At 38.0% G+C, this 18804-nt stretch overlaps 2 protein-coding genes across 7 annotated transcripts in view; one reads left to right on the top strand and one right to left on the bottom strand.

Moving 5' to 3' along the window:
* The window catches only part of LOC108739104 (histone-lysine N-methyltransferase 2C), a 39679-nt gene that overhangs the window by 5720 nt on the left and 15155 nt on the right, over positions 1 to 18804 (top strand). The window contains exons 16-33 of one of the 5 annotated variants that reach the window (XM_025973204.1): positions 121 to 278; positions 342 to 577; positions 650 to 1016; positions 1547 to 1675; positions 3211 to 3346; positions 3406 to 3467; positions 3862 to 4254; positions 4310 to 4928; positions 4987 to 5131; positions 5191 to 5452; positions 5510 to 5654; positions 5711 to 5898; positions 6557 to 6685; positions 7153 to 7360; positions 7435 to 7769; positions 7826 to 7984; positions 8049 to 8955; positions 9233 to 15156. In XM_025973204.1, coding sequence (XP_025828989.1) covers positions 121 to 278; positions 342 to 577; positions 650 to 1016; positions 1547 to 1675; positions 3211 to 3346; positions 3406 to 3467; positions 3862 to 4254; positions 4310 to 4928; positions 4987 to 5131; positions 5191 to 5452; positions 5510 to 5654; positions 5711 to 5898; positions 6557 to 6685; positions 7153 to 7360; positions 7435 to 7769; positions 7826 to 7984; positions 8049 to 8955; positions 9233 to 15156 — 10502 coding nt within the window. Of the gene's footprint in view, positions 1 to 120; positions 279 to 341; positions 578 to 649; positions 1017 to 1546; positions 1730 to 3210; positions 3347 to 3405; positions 3468 to 3861; positions 4255 to 4309; positions 4929 to 4986; positions 5132 to 5190; positions 5453 to 5509; positions 5655 to 5710; positions 5899 to 6556; positions 6686 to 7152; positions 7361 to 7434; positions 7770 to 7825; positions 7985 to 8048; positions 8956 to 9232; positions 15157 to 18804 lie in introns of all 5 variants that reach the window. The other 4 variants (XM_025973205.1, XM_025973203.1, XM_025973207.1 and 1 more) reach the window with 4 other exon arrangements.
* The window catches only part of LOC108739107 (carbonic anhydrase 2-like), a 21722-nt gene continuing 20266 nt past the window's right edge, over positions 17349 to 18804 (bottom strand). The window contains exons 4-5 of one of the 2 annotated variants that reach the window (XM_018472834.2): positions 18020 to 18259; positions 17349 to 17795 (exon numbers count right to left, since the gene is read on the bottom strand). In XM_018472834.2, the coding sequence (XP_018328336.1) occupies positions 17532 to 17795; positions 18020 to 18259 (504 nt within the window). In that variant the 3' untranslated portion in view covers positions 17349 to 17531. The remainder of the gene's footprint in view (positions 17796 to 18019; positions 18260 to 18804) is intronic. The other variant, XM_018472835.2, reaches the window with a different exon arrangement.

Below are 18804 nucleotides of genomic sequence, written 5' to 3'. Positions count from 1 at the left end.
ATGTGCTAATTGCTATTTAATTATTATATTTGTGAATCCCAACTTAGCATGCTTTATATACGTATTAAAATATTACAATGTTTCAAAATCTGTCAATTTTATTAAAAATATGTATTTTAGATTCTAATTTAACAGAGGAACCTGACATATCAGATTCTCTTTCTAATTCTAACAATTCAAAAGATACCAAAGACGACATAACAGAAATACTTGGATCTCACTTTAATATCGAGTCAATTCCCAATATTAACAGTAAAGATGTGGAAGACATATTTAAGGTATCTCTATTATTATTATTATATTAATAATTTGTCATTAAATATGTATGAAATCTGTTCTAGGGTGTTTTAACTGATGAATCACAAGAATCTGAGGAAAGTAATATGGTATTTCCAAAGTCTAATACAGTCACCAATAGCACATACAGCAGTAGTAACAGCAATAACAATCAGCCTGTTCTTCCTCAGGTCGTATCTGCCTCTATGAGACCTACAACATTAACTAACGCTAACCAAAACAGTCTCAACTCACCTATAAGCTTCCCACCGCAATCCCCTTATCATTCTGAATACAGCAAGTAAGTTACAGTCGCTGTTATTTTAAAAATAAATTGTTCTTATATTGACTTTATCATTGTGATTTTTTATAGTAGTCCCCAGTTTAGTCCAGCGTTTTCTGAGCCTCCAAGTCCCTGGGTGTCAATAAATGACAGCGGGACTGGAGGCGTGGCAACCACCGAAGTCGAAACAACTAACGCTGTGGTGCCTTCTACTTATAATCAGCGTTCCTCAGAGAAAATGAAAGCTGATGAAGGTTTAGGATCCGGTGCCACCATATCGGCCGTTCTCTATGCCAACATGAACCATCCGGAATGGAAAACCGAATATCCTACATGGAATGATCGATACAAGCAGATTATAAAAAAGTGGAGGACGTTGAGTACCGAACAGAAAGCTCCCTACTTGCAACAAGCCCGCGATAATAGGTCCGCGTTAAGAATGAAAAAACAACAACAGGTGAGCAAACTTGAAAAAAGTTATTACGTACGATAGGGGAATCCCTGATTGAAACATATATTTTCATAGAAGTGCCTTCAGATTAAGAATTATGAAGTACAACTGATTGATTGTGTGAATATTTAAGTGTTTGGCTTTTTGTTTTCAAATCGTTTGTTTTTTTTTTTATAATTGGGGGTTTAACGTTAAAGGGCAACGAATGTCACTAACCCAACTACAGTCTTATCGGCATACAGGATATTTCACATATACATTTTGTCTCTGACATTTGAATTCAACCGTAAAGAAACTATAAACTGGACCGTACTTAAAATTTGGACTATTTTTATATTGGTATTCTACTCCAGAGGTATCCTGTATGTACTATGTGTCTTGTTTAATTTATGTGCGCGTATGTGTACGTGTTATTCATTTATTTTTAAGCGTGTGATTGTTTGCTTTTATTTCGTAAAAAACGGTACATTTGTGTCGTTAACTTATCCTGTTTTTTCCTAAATATATGCTTATTTTTCGACCCCATGACGATTTAGATGAGCAAGGAAGGCGTTGTAGCTAGCACGACGTCGTCCTCAGCAGCAGTGACTGCGGCTGCGATCTCAAAGACGTCAGCCGTCCCCTTGCAGACCCAAGGAACCCTATTGTCCGCTGCCATTTCAGAGGTGTGCACCCCAACAACTACAACAACACCAACTACTACTACAACCATCACCCCCGTAATGCTACCATTACTAACCAATATTTCGAATGCCAGTAGCTCTGGGACGGTCGCATCCCTTTCCTGTTCCTCCTCATCATCGTCCTCGAGTTCGTCGTCCTTGTCGTCGTCATCGTCGAACTCGTCGCCCCCAATTCCTCCCCGGCCCTTGTCGTTGCCTACGCCGACTCCTGCATCTCCCACCACGCACCAACAGTTCACCGTACACAACAAGCACGTGTTGGGAGGGCGCGATCACACGGGTCCTGCTCCCAACGTGACCGTGAACCCCCACTACCAGGAGCACGGCTCCCTCAATCGACCAATCATAATCCATCCCTCCGCTGCCGATCAGCAAATACGTGTGCTGACCCCTAGTGAGATTATGCGCACCCTCCCGTCCCTCGGTCAGGAAACGTATGAAACCGTATCATTGGTGAGAATACGTGCTGCTCAAACTCGATGTGAATGGTTTTTTCGAAATTTTTTTTCTTCGTTACTTTTGCGTAAAAAGTTAGAATTTCGTTTTTTATTTTCTTGGTGTCGTTTGTGCCTACGGTCTCCTTTAAATAGTTCATTGTATAATCGAGTTAATGATGGAAATTTATTTTTATTAATTTTTAGTAATGGAGATTGTTGGTACAAATTAATTTTAATTTTGCAGTTTAATTTTCATTTTTTTTTTTTAAGTAACTGCGATTGCCGAGATTTAATTTTGAGTAATGAGCATGATATCGTGTGCGTGTATTCGTTGTTATTATCATATTTCAATTTAATGATGATATTATCAGTATTAATCCTTTATTGAAAAATATCCTTATTTTCTTTTCATAAAAGCACCGTCTGATTAAACCAAAAATTTATATGTACTCAGAGCTATTTCGTAGAATGAAGTTAATAACATATACTAATCATGTTTTAAATTATCGACTACAGTAAAATTTATAAATATAAAAATTTGGAATGATTTATTTAACAAATTATTTGGTTTTAGCAGAAAAGGTCTGACCCTTACCCTTATTTAGTTATTCCTTAATTTTCTCTAGTAGGTTTTGCATGTAGTCAATGTAAATAAAAACCTGGTATGATGTAGTAGTTTAGTATTTGTAGTGTTGTCTTTGTAGTCGTAGCTTCTTTACTAACCAAACTTGATGCTTTTTGAATTTTAATCCTTTTCCTTTTTGCTTTAAATAAAATTAGACGCCTTATGCATAATGAAAATTAATTGAATTAATCGATATTCATTGTTAATTAATTTTAATTTTAGTAATTGTTTTTTTATCAAAACTGTTTTTAAAATCTATATAATTATAACCATGAAACACTTTTAAATTAGTGATAATTATAATGTGTTTCTTAATATTATTTTAAAATTATCATTGATGATACAATTAGTTGTTCAATAATAATAAAAAAAATTTTGGTTTTAAGAGCTCTTGAGCCATTTACCAAGAAAAAATATCATTTTCATATTTTATTTATTGTATATTTTTTTGAAAGGACCAGGAAAAAATAGCTCAGCAACAGAAAAACGCTAAAGAGGCTGAACAAGAACGCCAATGGAAGCAGCTGCAGGCTTTGAGGCATCAACAGGCTCAGCAACAACAACATATATTACAAGAGCAACGAACGCAAGGTTTGTTTAGTTTTATTAATCAATTTTTTATGTATTTTATCTTTCCTTTTTTTCCTCAGCTGGCATGGTGGGCCCTCCAAGACATGCAAATGATAACAATTCTCAATTTTCTTCAGAACCAGTAAGTACTACTACGAGACATAATTTATTAATAATTGATAATGTTTCAGTAGGTTATTTTTATTTTCCGTAGTATTCGTAGTTACTATATGCGTCTTTTATATGCACTTTTAGTTTTTAATATATCACTTGCCCAATTAAACTTTTAATAACACACGCTTCGTCCGTTCCTATTTTTTTACGATTACGCATGAAACAGCCCTGTAGGTGAAAGAAAACTTTTGACGTGTCCTGTTTTGAGAAAGAGTTATTCGTAGCAGTATTCACGAAGTGCTTCTGCCTTCTTTTTTCTGCACAGTTGAAGTAGCATGTTATCATTCCTTTGGTGACGGAAATTTGTTAGCTCATATATCACATTATAACGCTAAACGAGACGTTTGAATTTGTCCCAAAAGGCGCTTCTTCAATCCTCTACTACCGCGCCCCCCTCGGCAGGGGACAATCTAGTAATAAATCACCAACTGCGGGATTTGCTTCAGAGGCAACAATTTAAAAAGCTGGACGAACAGTTGCTGCCAGGCAAAGGCCAGCAAAGAGTGTGGCCACCCCAACAGGATTCCTCCTCGCCTGATCAGGATGGCTTGAATGTAACAAATCAGAATATTAGTGGACCCGGAGGAGACGTAACTTTCAGACATCCGCTGCCTCCGGGAATAGCACGACCTAGGGGCGTCGTGGGCTCGGGTAGCATATTACTAAGGCAGCCAGGGGGTCTAGTGGGAGTTAGGATACCTGGGAATGATCCAAAATTGCAGGGTCTCGAACCCAGAATGAGACTTCTTTTACAGGTAAATTTATAAACTTACAAGTTCTAAATCGGTTCGACTTTGTATGTTTTTTCAGAGAAATTTAATACAGAACAACTTGCAACACCAACAGCAGGCCCCTCCGCAACTTTCTCAACAGTCCTCTCAACAGCCGCCTCCTAATAATTTTCAACAAGCTACTAATGTTCGTCAAACTACCCATTCAACTTTAGAACGCTCTCACAGTCTGGACCAATTCGAGCAACTAATACAAAAACAAAATTCCAATTCTATGAACACCATGCAACCTAAAAGACCTGATTCAGTACCAGCTTCGATGGGTACTGGTCCTAACACGTCTCCATTACATTATGGGGGGCCCGGAGCAGCAGGTAATATTCAACATCAACAACAAATGCACCAACAGCATGCCCAACAACAACAACAGCAGCAGCAGCAGCAACAACAACAACAGCATCAACAAATTCAACACCAACAACAACAACAGCAACAACAACAGCAGCAACAACAACAGCAGCAGCAGCAACAACAACAGCAGCAGCAGCAGCAAACATTGCCCCAGAGTGAACAAGAGATCCCTGATAACGTGACGGCGGAGTTGGAGAAATTGGAACAGGAAACTGGAACCATGGTAGAGTTGCAGGGTGTTCTTGACATTCTGGGTGGATTGGGAGAGGATGATGATGAACTGTTAGGTATTCATGTTTTTCTTTCTGATTATTTTCCAGTTGAGTAATTGTTAATTTGCTTTAGCTGAAATGGGACCAGATTTTAACATTCTTACATATGCAGACACTGAACTAGATCCATTATCTTCTGGAGAAAAAACAAATATTTTAGATAGTTTGGATTTGGTTGACTCTGAACAAGATAAAGAAGACAAAAAAGTTAAAAATAGGTAAGTTTCTGTTATTGAAAATAAAATAATTCTTGGTGCAAATTAAACTTTTATTACAGTTTGATGCAAAAACAACCGATTGAACAGCAACCACCTCCTCAACCTCAGCCTGTCTTACCACCGGTGGACATCACTGTTAAGACAGAGACTGTAGTACCTAAAGAAATGGTACCCGTAGGCGGCATTCCTACAAATTCTGGACAGTCCACTTTGCAGTCACCCTCAACTATTGTAGTTTCCAGGAGCACCGCAACTTCTCAACCTACGGTCCAGATGCAACTCAATACACAACAACAAATACATCAGCAGATGTTGCATCAGGTAGTAAATTTTCTCTTAAAAAAAAAGAGCGTTGCTTAATTGCCAATTTCCCTGCAGGTGCAACAAGCAGTGGCTTTAGGAAGACCAATGGCTCCAGGAACTAAGCTCATGTCCCCTGAAGGAGTTATTGGAATAGTTACTCCAAATAACAATGTGTCCCTTACATTTCCTTCAAATTATTTTCAGAAACTTCAAATGCAATGTAATTATAAATTCTCTTTTGTACATTCTCAGAGTAATTGTTTTTCATTATTTTAGTACAAAATCAAAAATTACATATGCGCTTGGCTAGTACTGGAGGAGCAGTACCTCGTCTGGCAAATCCTGTCTTGCAAAATACAGGATTGTCTGCTCGAATGAATACTACTCCTAAACCGCCACCTCCTCCGCCACCGCCTCCACCGTACCCGGGCCCTCCTCCCCCCTATCCAGGCTCGACAAGCCAGGTACGTTTATTATTATTTGTCTACCACTTGCGTTTATCTTGTTTTGTTTTAAATTTCTTTTATCAGTTTTTTTTTTATTTGGGTATGGAAGTTTTGCATGTGATTCAAAATGTCTGCTCTTTGTCGCTGTTTACTCAGAATTTAATACTAATTAACTAACTTATTGACTACTTGTTTATTATTTATTTGTTTAAGTATGTATATTAGGCCTTCATAATTGTATTCTTTGCGTTTTTATAATGACATGTAGAGTTGATTTTATATCTATATTATTAGCATTATCTAATTATTGTTCTTGAGAGAATGAGTAGATAAAAAAAATTGCTGCTTTAATACCGAATAGTTCAAAGGAAATTATAAAATGAAAATATGTATCATAAATTGAATTATATATACTTAAATGAGTTACATGAAGAAATTTAACTAAACGTACCACATGAGGAGTACTTTGGGGGTATTTGCAATTACTATAAAGGTGTTGGAACTATTTTGTTTTCTGTCTGGTTGTGGGAAGTATAGATGATGTAAATTCGGCAATAGTTCTGTTTTTTTTTTTAATTTTTTTTTATCATTGTTCATTATGTTTCTGTTACGATTCGTTTGTTAGTATAACTAACAGTGGTTGAGGTGATTGGTGTTGCTTGCATGTTTGTGGTAGATGGGGTATCGCATGGGTTCAGTGCCCCCCGGGTCGCTGAGCCACCTGCCGCAGGGGTATATGTATCCATCGCCTCTTCAGGCCATGCCTTTACCGCCTCACCTGCAACGGAGACCCATGCTCCTTCAGGTGAGACAACGCCCCTCCATTGCTTAAAATAGTCTATCAGTAAAGACAGTAATTATTCTATTCATTTATTTATTGAAGGTCCATTTTACTTATAGGTTGGTGGTAGCTAAGAATAATGTTAGTGTGTGGTATTATTTTTTTTTTATTGCATGCTTTTTTTTAAATTCTTGTTATTAAATATTTAGATTGCGATAGCATGAAGCAACAAATAATACATAGTTTTATAAGAATACTTTTTGTATCTTAATCATTTGATGAATGGGATTAAGTATACTTTTATTTAAACGAAACTGAATTGGTAAAAATTGTTTGCTTGTACTTATCCTTTAGTATCAAGTAATAAAAATATGATTACTCTTTTCACAAGTTATGAAAGATTTTTTAGATAATATACAATAAAAAAATTAATAGGTAAACTTTACGCAGTTTTAATCGGTACGATTGAGTTTATCCAATTGTTTAATTAGGAACAGCCCTTACTTCTTGAAGAATTGCTAGAGCAAGAAAAAAGGGAACAGGAAAATCAGTTGCAGTCCCAGACTAAAGAAACGGGACCTTCGACGCCCTCTAGGTCGGGTCTCTTAAGCGAACACGATTTTGAAAGACTTAAGGCAGATGTATTTAGTAGTGGGGGAATTAGGGCCACACCAACCAGCCAACAACAAGGACTACCAGGTAAAAATTAAAATAGTACATTAGTTACATGAAATCGGTAATAGTACTGCTTGAAAACAAACTATTTTTGTTAGCCCAAGGTCTTTTGCCTGTGCAAGGCATCCAGAATAGTGGTCAGGTGAATTTTGGGGCTCAACAGTCACAGCAAGCAAATCAGTGGCAGCAAAGTCCTACGAGGCCGAGTCCTGCACCTACTCCCCAGCCCCCGACCGATATGACATCCAGAGTGCCTATGTTCAACGTTTCGCTGTTGCCGGCACCCTCTTTGCCCCCTGAAAACGTCGTAACCGAACAAGACAGACAGGCACATATGGTGTACGATCAATGGTTGAACAATCAAAACACGATCTTATCCCAGCAACTAAAATTTTACGAGACAGAAGTACAAAAGTTGAGAAAATCGAGAAAGGTAATACATGAGAAATAAATTAATTTGTACAGGATTTAATGATTTGGTTGTTACAGTCTTTGAATAGCAAACAGAGACAGTTGAGGAAGTCTGGAAATCAGCTGACAGATGTCGATGCCAAAGAACTGCAGAGGATTTCTTCAGAGCAGTCTATACTTCAGAAACACCTCGAATCAAGCAGAAAACAGAGCCGACAACATACTATTCTAATGCAGGTATGCTTTATTGCTATAACTATTTTTTATTTTGAAAATGTAATTAATTCGGCATCGTTTAAAGGAATATCGCAATAAGCAACAGGCCAAGCAACGACCAAGTCCTGGCCAATCTCCCCTTCTTATTGGTACAGGCAATCAACCGACACACTCGCCTTTAGGCCCCCCTGTGTCTTCACCAATTCATTCTTCTAACGCGTCTCATTCGCCTATGATGTCACCAACAGCGTCTCCAATGACATCGTCCCAGCATAATTCTCCCCTTCAGAGTCCGCGACCGCTTGTTTCTCACTCTCCAGGTCCCAGTTCAGTCGCTAGTTTAATTCAGAGCCCTGGAGGCGGACCCCCGCCCAGTGGCATGTCTCCTCGTATCGGTACACCACAATCGCAAAGCGAGGGAAGCCCCGGACCCGTGCAGTCCCCCTCTCAGGTATGTCTCCCTCCTCCAGCGCCACGTATGACCTCCCCCCAACACCGTAGAATGGTAACCAGTCCTGTGGGTTACGTTACGAACGATATAATGCGCCAAGGGAATAATCAGCAAACGCGATTCGTTGTAAGAACGAGCATGGGCGATCAACAACAACAGCAGCAGCAGCAAAGATCGAGGCTGACGTCACCTTCGAATGTGGCATTTCAGCAAAGGGCGGTCGCAGGAACTGGCAGTGGAACACAGTCGCCTCTAAACAGCCCCCCTACCACTCCTATACAACAGTTAACTCAACAACAACAGCAGCAAATATTGCAGAGACATTTGCAGCAACAGGTGTTCCTTCAGCAACAGCAGGGGCAACAACAGCAACAAGTCAACGTCGATGGTCAACAGACTGATATAAACATACTGCATTCGCAGAGAGCCATACAGCTGATGCAGCAACGGCAGATTATACTGAGACAGCAACAGTTGGCCCAACAACAACAGCAGCAGCAGCAGCAACAACAACAACAGCAGCAACTTCAGCAACAACAAGGTAAGTGTTTAAAACTAAGTAAACATTGAATTGATATCTTGTTTAACTTTTGAATAACAATTAGTTCCGTTTAAAATGCTCGTTTTATTAGAACAATTAAGTTAAGTTAACAAATAAAGGTGATATTGAAATAGTAATTTTGAAATGATTAAGTAATTTTTAGTCGCAAATAAAATAGTTTATTCGTTAAGCAACGCTTATTTGCATAAGAAATTTATTTTACATTCTTGCAGCTTGTAATTTTTAATTAAGAAATCAGTAGATGTAATTTTTTTAGCTGTAAATCAGCCCCAAGCGTTGACACAACAGCAACACCAACTCATGATACAACAGCAACAGCAACTGGCTAAACAGCAACAACAGCAGCTGGCTCAACAGCTTCAAAATCAAAATAGATTACAAAATCAACCCCCTAGTTCTCCCATGCCTCCTCAAAGTCCCATGATTAACCAGGGCCAGCAAATTATGTCTCCGCATTCAGTTCAACCAACGTCACCCATGCCTCCACGTAGTCCAATGATCGGACACAACCAGCCACCCAGTTCTCCTATATCACGAAGCCCTGTCATCCATCAGCATATTAATCAGCCTCCAAACAGTCCGATGTTGCATCCACAGCAACCAGTGAGCTCACCTTTGCCTAGGAGCCCTTCCGTAGCGTCTATACAATCTCCCATGATGAGACGACCTCCTAGTAACAGCCCGGCCATTCCTGAAAGGCCATTGAGTGTTGAGAACCCAAGTACCCCTAGGACTCCGTATACACCTGAATCCGACCACACTGGTGGTGGTAATCCATATAATCCGTTAAATCCAGTACCAACACCCCCTGACTGTGATTCTTCTGGAGGTGGCAACCCACATAATCCTTTGAACCCGATTCCGAGGCCTCCTATGTTTGGAAAATTTGGTTTTATTAAACTGGGTTTGAGGGGTGGCTCTCCTATGTGGAACAGCTTCGGCCGTGGCGCTAAACGTGTCCCAGAAAACAAAGACGATAAATCTGAATCATCTGGGGAGGCTTCGGTTGTTCCCATGAGGATGAAAAAGGAGTCCCATTTGAGTAAAGTGTCCATACTTAAAAAAAAATCACCGGCAAAAACAAACCTGCAATCTTTTGCCACCAGTAAAGTTTCCTCTTTGGTTAGCAGCGATTACAATGAGTTCGAAGATAGTTCTTCTCCACCAGTAACTCCCCCACCGAATACTTCCACTAGCAGACCGTTACAACATAGAATTATTTCGGGAAAGAAAGTCCCCGAAACTACAGACTTAAAAGAACAGAGTAGTGGCCAAAGACCTGTTGTGGTTTTAAACACAACTAGTCCTGGTGGCAAAAGGATACCATGTGAAGATATGATGGACTACGACGATGATAACGGCGTCGTATCGACAGAAGTATCACTGAGCTCTGCAGCACAGCAAAATGACGGTGACGATATAACAGTTATAGAAACTTTTTCACAATCAGACATCAATGAAGTAATAGCGAGTCCCTTAGAGTCAGAGCAGATTGGGGATGAATTTCTCTTATTTCCGGGAAACATGGTGGTGGATATTTCGGGGGATGCCCAATATTCAGACAAAGAAGACGATGATGGTGATTATGGCGACGATATGGGTGAAATGAACAGCAAAAATATGCAGATTGTGAATGTAGCCATTCAAAGCCCCACAACAAGTGACGAAGAAATGATAATGCAGGGAAAAACTCAAGACGTAACTGCAGGAAACTATCTTGTCCAAGAAATTTCTTCCAAACGATTGTTAACGATGCGCGAGGTTCCAGATTCTCCAGACCAAGAAGATACAGCTCACGAAGGTTCTCCAGAAAATTACACTCAGTCTGCTGACGAAGAACTCATATCGAACTTAGAAGATTCAGAAATTGTTATAATTGATCCCAATATTAAATCTCCAGAGGAACAGATATCAACCAAAGAAGACTTTGAAGAACTTATAGATGAGGGATCAAGAAAACAGAAGTTGTTTAAACAGGAATTCATTAATAACAAACATATAAATGAAATCCACAGATATGCAGCTAATTCACATCAGAAATCCACAATGATCTCTTCTTCGCCACAGCCACAAGCAAGCCCCATTGTTTTATCTAACATCCCAAGAACTCACACATCTTTCGTTCAGTCTATCCAATCCGCTAACAACGTTAAATTAACTAACGTTAGCACTAACGAAAACACTACTACATACTTAACTGTTACTTCTATTAGCAACACCAAGGGTTCTGGAAATTCTACCCAGTCGGCAATCTTTACCAAAACAAATGCAAATGTTGTTATCGCTTCCCAACCTTCAAAATTGACTACCGGGAGCACTATTACTTCTGGCATTACGAATTTTATTCTGCCAATTAAAACTAGTATTGCCCGAAGTAATATTATTAGTGTTCCCAAGCTTATAACTTCGGCTTCGCCTTTGACTATAGTCAGTGGAAACGCCTCTGTACTGCCATCTAGATTTACCATTCCAGTTATAAGTGCAAGTGATTTAAGTAAACTTCCCAACGTAAGGGTCATTGATAAACCGTCGTCTTCTCTATCTTTGTCGACACAGGATACAGGTTTGCCAAAGAAAATCTTCGAAGATGGTTCGGTATCGCCAGATAGCTCCACTAACGACGATGATAAATCGAAGAAAGAATTCCCTGAAAAAATTGCAGCCGAACAGAAATCGAAATCTATCGAAAAAGAACCTGCGGAAGAAAAACAAGTCACTAAACATTTCTTTAAAAAAGAAATTGTAGAATCCCCTCAAGAAGTGTCTTTAAGAAAGATCGAAACAATTCAGATCGCAAACGTTATTGTAAGTGATTGTATACAGAGACTTCCAAGTCCTGTTGTAACTAAGAGATCATCGCCAGTTATAGTTCATAACGCTCCCGAATTAAAGATGACAGCTCACGTAATCCAAGAGAAACAAACCAATATGCAGATAGGTAGTAGAAGTGGGGAATCTATGTCTGCATCGTTTATTACATCTCAGTCTGTTGAAGGGCATAGCGATGGTGACACCGATAAGTCTGTTGTCATTTCCATACCTTCTCCAACTCCTTCGCAGGAACAAATGCTTGATAATATCGCTCTGCAGGCCCTAGAAAGCAGGAGAAGAGACGGGAAAGGAATTACGGGAGAGTTCGATTCATTCGAGGACGTTCTAGATATGATCGAAAACATAACTGGCGAACCTCCCACTGTCTTGGAAGATGCTGTTAAGAAGTCACCTGCAACTAGTTTCGTCAATACCTCATCTTCTCAGGAAAGCGAAAGGAAAAAGGAGAAATTGAAAGTCACTCCTCCCCCTTTAACACCTTCTCGTGCACCGCTTCCAAAAACGACTGAAAAAGATAGTACAGATAGCAGCTTCGTAGCAATAAAAAGCACGACTAAGGCGACCGCTATGCCTCAACTATCGCCTCTTTCACAACCCACTGAACTGACCACCAATATGGCAAACGTGTCACAACAACTGCGCACTTTATTGTCTTCTCTGCATACAACGACCGTAACTTCTTCGGCTAATGTTACAACCCTTGTGAAAAGTACAGACCCAAAGGAACCTGCTGTAGGTAAAGAACCCCCTAAAATTTCTAGACCCATGCCAGTTAGTGAACAGCAGCAGAATACAATTTTAACAACAGCAATTATACAGAAAAGAAGTGAGCACACCGGTAGTTTATCTTTTACTGGTTCATTTACTAAAACCAACAGTTCTATATCAGAATCTCCATCTTCTCAAGTAACTGCATCTTTAACACCATCTTCTTCGACATCCTCATCAACTGTTATTACAAATTTACTTTCAAATCGTAATTCTTGCATAAGTGCAGACAACCAACAGCAGCAGCAACAACAGCAGCAGCATAAATCGTTGGCAACATCTACTACTTCACTGGCGTCCTCAAGTGTTCAGGTGATTTCCCAGGCCCCTCCTCTATACCGTTCTTCATCTGTAATCACTTCTGCAACAGAAAGTAGCGTTCCCCGTACGTCTTCTCCCCAAGCCAAGAAGGGCTCATTAAGTTTGAATGCCATGCTTCAGTCCCATCCAGCGGCCACAGTAGCTCAAACTTCTCCCAGTACGATAACAACTGCTAGCATCCTCGAAACACCTATGTCAATATCACGAACAGCTTTTAGCCCTTCCTTAATAAGTGCTCAACCTCACGTGGTTTCTCCAGTGGTTACCACCTTATTGCAACAACAACCTCAAGTTCATTCTGTATCTTCAACCGGAAACAGTTCTCACACGACGTCTGTATCCCAATCAAATGATTCATTTAAACCGACAGTATCGTCCTCAGGAACCCTTCTGCATACGCAGCTCACTAGAACCAATTTTACATCTAAATCCTCTGCACATACAGAAGAAGATAACGGTTCTAAAGACAACAAGAAAAAGGAAGAGGTTGTGCCTCAGAGGGGTACATCAACGTCCGCTGTGATAATAAATAATAGTATAAAGTTCACTCATGTTGCTGGTAATTCGATTAAAATAGAAGATTCGCAGAATGTACTGCTGAAGCAATTGCTTCAAAATACAGGCTGTGTAACGACGCAATCTTTAACTACAGCGTCTCCTTCTAGTTTGGTTTCGACCAGCAGTAGTAATAATACAACTACCACAGCACCTAGTTTACCTATAGTTCCAAGCTTGGAGGCGCAGTTAGCTCGTCCCGTGCCTCCTACACCTACCCCTTTGTTGCCTCCACTTTTACAACAAACCGAAGCACCCACATCCACCAGTCAGGCACTCAAAACAACACAAGCTCGAACGATCTTTAGTAGAGAAACGTCCTTTATTTCGAAACCTGTTCAGCAACAACAACAACAAACCTTTCAGCAGCAACAACAACAAAGCTTTCAGCAGCAACAACAACAAAGCTTTCAGCAACAACAACAATCGCAACAGGTTTTACAACAACAGCAAAATGCGTTGCATCAACAACAAATTTCGCAGCAACAAAATCAATCTATGTACCAGCAAAGTCAATCTATTTTACAACCGAGTCAATCTATTCAACAGCAAAGCCAACCTATTTCACAACAGAATCAATCGATTCAGCAACAAAATCAATCTATACAAAATCAACAGCAGAATCAAGTGTTGCTGCAGCAGCAGAATCAAGTGTTGCTACAGCAGCAACAAAGTCAACCAGTACAACAGCAGCAAAATCAGTCGATGCAACAGCAACAAAATCAAACATTGCATCAACAACAACTGCATGTTTCAACACCTGCGACTACTCAGTTACATATTGACGTGAAAAAATGTCTTCCACCGAGTCGTACGTCAAGTAGGGACGAGCTGTTGTCGCCTCCTACTCCCAGATCGTCATGTAGCCAAGATTCCAGCCTTCAGACACCTCCATTAGTCATCAAGAAGGAGCCAATGTCCGTTTCGTCTCAGCAAAGTCCAATTTTAACGCCACTAGAAGTTAAAAAAGAATTGGTCGATGAGTCGTCACAACACTCTGAAGTTTCTGATCAAAGTCGTTCTGACATACAGATTAAGGAAGAGATGGAGTCATTGGATATGGTCGAAAGATCTGCAGCTGATCAGAAAGAAGAGTTGAAAAAGTTGAAGAGAAGAGTCTACCAACAGAAGAGAAGGCAGAATCAGTTGTTAAATAAAGAATCTGCCGGTGGGCCTCCCAAGAAACGACAGAGAAAATGTTCGAAGGTGGAGGAAGATTACGACTCTTATATAGACGGGGTGTTATCACAGTTGAGAACGTTGCCTGCGATGGTCGTTCAAGAGCCTGTTCTTGGTAAAAATTATGCAATTGTGCCTGTATTTGGTTCTGGTGACTTATCCAAAGTTAGTTTAAAGAATTATGATTCTCGTTACGGTGATCTTACTGGTTCTTATGGGAATGCCACCGTACCAGGCTTTACTGATTACTACAATACAAAGCCGTACGGTCCTTTGGAACCGTTACCAGAAAAACCTCCGCCATCTACTCAGCGAGGTTTCTACGACCAAGAGTTCCCACTTATCAAATTTGACAATGACGAAGATAGGAAGTTTGAATTGTTCAGTAGAGACAACGATACTCCTGATTCTATTATTAGTAGTTCTTCACCAGAAACTACCTTACCGGAATCATACAGCAAGTTCTTGGGATTAAAACTCATCGAAGAAGACGATGAAGATGACGAGGTTAGTGAAGAGGAAAAGGCAANACCGCTATAAAGAGATGGTATTAATGTTGTAATTATCAATATGAAGGTCGGTATCATATATATTAGGCATTTTTTAAATCCAAATTGATATTTTAGTTGGCATACGACTACAAATTTGACATTGAAGACGACCAGCATAAGATATCGTGTATGTGCGGGGCCCCAAACTGTCGAAAGTGGATGAATTAAAGCGTTTTTTAGCTAGAATAATTGAGTTAGATGTACAAATCGAGTATAGCAATTTTTGATTATATTGTAAATAAAATGTAGCCGAACTTTTTTGTCGGAGAGCTCGTTAGATATGACCGCGTGAACTGATTTCAGTGCCATTTATCAACCATCCTTCGCGATACCAAAAAAATGTTATAATTCATAAGAAAGTAAAATAAATGAAAAGTATGTATATTAAAAACATTCCACTTGTTGCCCGAGTCCGTGTATTGAAGGTCATTTTTAACGAGCGTATTTCTGTAAACTGTGAAACATTTTACAGGTTTGGGACCAATGACCCAGCCTTATTTAAGAAAGAAAAAAAAAAAAGAGAAATAGGGAGTCTCTTTTTTTATTGTTTTTTAATCTTAATCTTTTTTGTTATTTTTGCACCGGTGAAGAAAATGTGTAATTCGAGTTGTTGTTGGAAATAGAACCAAGGAAGTTCTATTTATTATTTGGTTATTTTTCTGTAGTGCAATACTTTCTATTAACCGCAACTACTGCCCTTAAATAATTAATTATCGTGTCTTTGTAATTTATTTGCGTGTAATTATTATATTATATTAAATGATGAAGTGGAGAAAATGAAGAGATATTGTCGTAAGATAATTTTATATTTATTTTTGGACTTCAAAGTCCACAATTGTACACTGTATTTGTATATATAGTTTGGTAGTAGTGCCATTTTAATTTTCTTTTTTTTTGATTTATTTTATCCTCAAGCGACAATAATAAAGGAAATTGTAATTGCCAGTTTGTATTTTGTAAAAGGAAAAACAGGTGTATTTGAATGAATGCAGGGTTTGCTGTACTGGCACGTATTGTTTTTGGAAGTTGTAATGGGCCTGTGAATAAGAAAACTGCGTTAGAAACGACAATCACAAGACTATTTTTAAGGAGCGTATCTTTCGTCAGTGTAAAGTGGTGTAAATAAATAAATGTTTATGTTGTCGTTAGTTTACAATTGAGCTTGTGTTCTCTTAGCTTTGTTTTAGTATACTTAAAAGCTCGTTTTGCTGTTTTACCCTTTTTGGCTCAGTTATAGTTTTAATAGGCAACATTTTTGAATGTTCTCAGGGTACGTAATTATTGCGTTGTCTTGATATATTTTTAGAGTTATTGTAGAGTCTATTTTGGGTCCTTAAGCATCATGATGTAATAATTTCATGTCTAAAATAATAAAAAAAGTTAGTTTAGGACTTTCTAAAAAAGTTTAAAAACGAAGTAATTATTTTTTTCATTAAAACGTTTCATGCGGTCCGCTTGAATGAATTAATGTTAGGGCATAAAAACAAATTAAAATTTGATTTTTAAATTACCTTTTTAAATGCGAAAAAGCAACTGTGCCGCAGCTGATTTGGTGTCAGCATGGATGTGTATATTTCGGGCATTTCTTGTTATAGATATCGAAACGTTTCATTAAATATGAATAATTGCAATGTAATTGATAATTTGAAACTAACTTTTTAAAAATTAAGCCTGTTATTACCGGTTAATGAAATAGTAGTTCAAATGTACTAGTGGGTCGGTAAAATGAACGTCGATTTCAAAACATTCAGCAATCCTTTTAAAATCATATGGTGTAGGAACTCGCGGGCATTCAAAACAATTTATTTCGTTTTGCGCGAAAAAGTCGAATGTTTTAGCGTGATGTTTGTGTTTTGTAGAGTGTTGCGTTGATTTTGAAAATGGTAAGTAATCTTTTTAGACTAAAATTAGATGTTTTTTGTGCTTATCAAATGAAATCATTATTAACTATTATATATTATCACTTAATTATTTACCCAGTTTTAAGTTATGTGAAAAAGACCAATTACCAGCCTCGAATGAATGTATTTTGTTTTTAAAAACGTTTTTTTTTACACAGGAATCAACTTCTGTAAAATTCTGTGTTCGAGTTAATCAAGGAATGTCCTTTACGAAGGACACCGGCACGACTTGGTGAGTGTTTTTATCTTGTTTGTGACGTTTATCATTTAGATATGATGTTTACATGCAGCTGCGTTAGACTTTTCTTTAGTATGGGATTTGTTAACTAATATTAAATTAAATACAATTCAAATCTTATAAATTGTAATTCGATATTTCACACGGAAAAAAAACACGAAATAGTAATAACTAAAGAAAACAATTTCGTACGCATTAAATAATTAAATTTCATGGACAATAACAGATTGATTGCTCTGTAGTTTCTTCCCCGTCCTCTTCTTCCTCTTCTTCTTCTTCTTCTTCGGAATGTTTGCATAATTTTGGCTTAATATAAGTATCCTCAGGCGGTAGGTGTTGCAAAAGAGTAGAGATAAGAACTGTCGATGGGCAAACATGAAAAACACTTCTTTCAGCCACATCAATAGGTATTGGTCTAAAATTTCTCAACATTGGTTCATCGAATACGTCGTACAAATATCGAAAATGTTCTATCTGCAATTATTTTCGTGATATTTTATTAAAAAGGAAGGAAAGTACGCAAAACAATCATATGATAAAACAAGAATACCAATTAGCCACACTTTTTTGGATCTTAATAATGATCGGAAACAATTAAGATGAACTGACAATTGGAGCATCAGATTTTTTTTAATTTGGACCTTACTTGTATAATTCTAATTAATAATGACGAATTCGTATTTATCTTAAAAACTCACTTGGTCATCTGTAACATTCATTACATGTCTGCTAATTAACCATATAACATTATGATCTAATACACTTGTATGTATGGCTCCAAAATACAAAAAGTAGTCGACATTAAACGGTTCAACGATAAAAGTTAATGGGAAATTTTCCAGTCGCACATGAGTATCTGCATGTTCTATTGTTTCAATGGAATCGAGTAGGGTCTGAATGGCCGGATTGATTTCGGCGTGTAACTGAAATAAAACTAACTAACAAATTAAGAATATACACACATGTATATTTCTCAATATAATAATTATATATTTCACCCTTTAGAACATTTAAAAACAATGGACATTTACGTGTGATTTTTTTATATTTATAATTTTTACACATTTTACCTATTATGATATAGTTAACTTCTGTATATTAAGCCGCACCTAAAATCTGAGGGCACCATCAGATTCTGCACATATTTTTGCATATATTTCACGTATTAGAACATTTAGAAAAGCTGCTTAATAAGTCAGAAATTTAGGTGCGCTTTTTTGTGTTTATGATTTTTTGGACATTTTCCCTATTATGGTACAGTTATCTGCTGTATATTAAGCCGCACTTAAAATCTGATGGCACCATCCGATTCTGCACATATTTTTGCATATATTTCACGTATTAGAACATTTAGAAAAGCTGCTTAATAGGTCGGAAATTTAGGTGCGCTTTTTTGTGTTTATAATTTTTTGGACATTTTCCCTATTATGGTACAGTTATCTTCTGTATGTTAGGCCGCACTTAAAATCTGATGGCACCATCA

Source organism: Agrilus planipennis, unplaced genomic scaffold (genome assembly GCF_000699045.2).
Source record: "Agrilus planipennis isolate EAB-ADULT unplaced genomic scaffold, Apla_2.0 scaffold163, whole genome shotgun sequence".
Classification (NCBI taxonomy): domain Eukaryota; kingdom Metazoa; phylum Arthropoda; class Insecta; order Coleoptera; family Buprestidae; genus Agrilus; species Agrilus planipennis.
The sequence above is the reverse complement of the archived record's forward strand: the minus strand, read 5'-3'. Positions and strand labels throughout refer to the sequence as shown.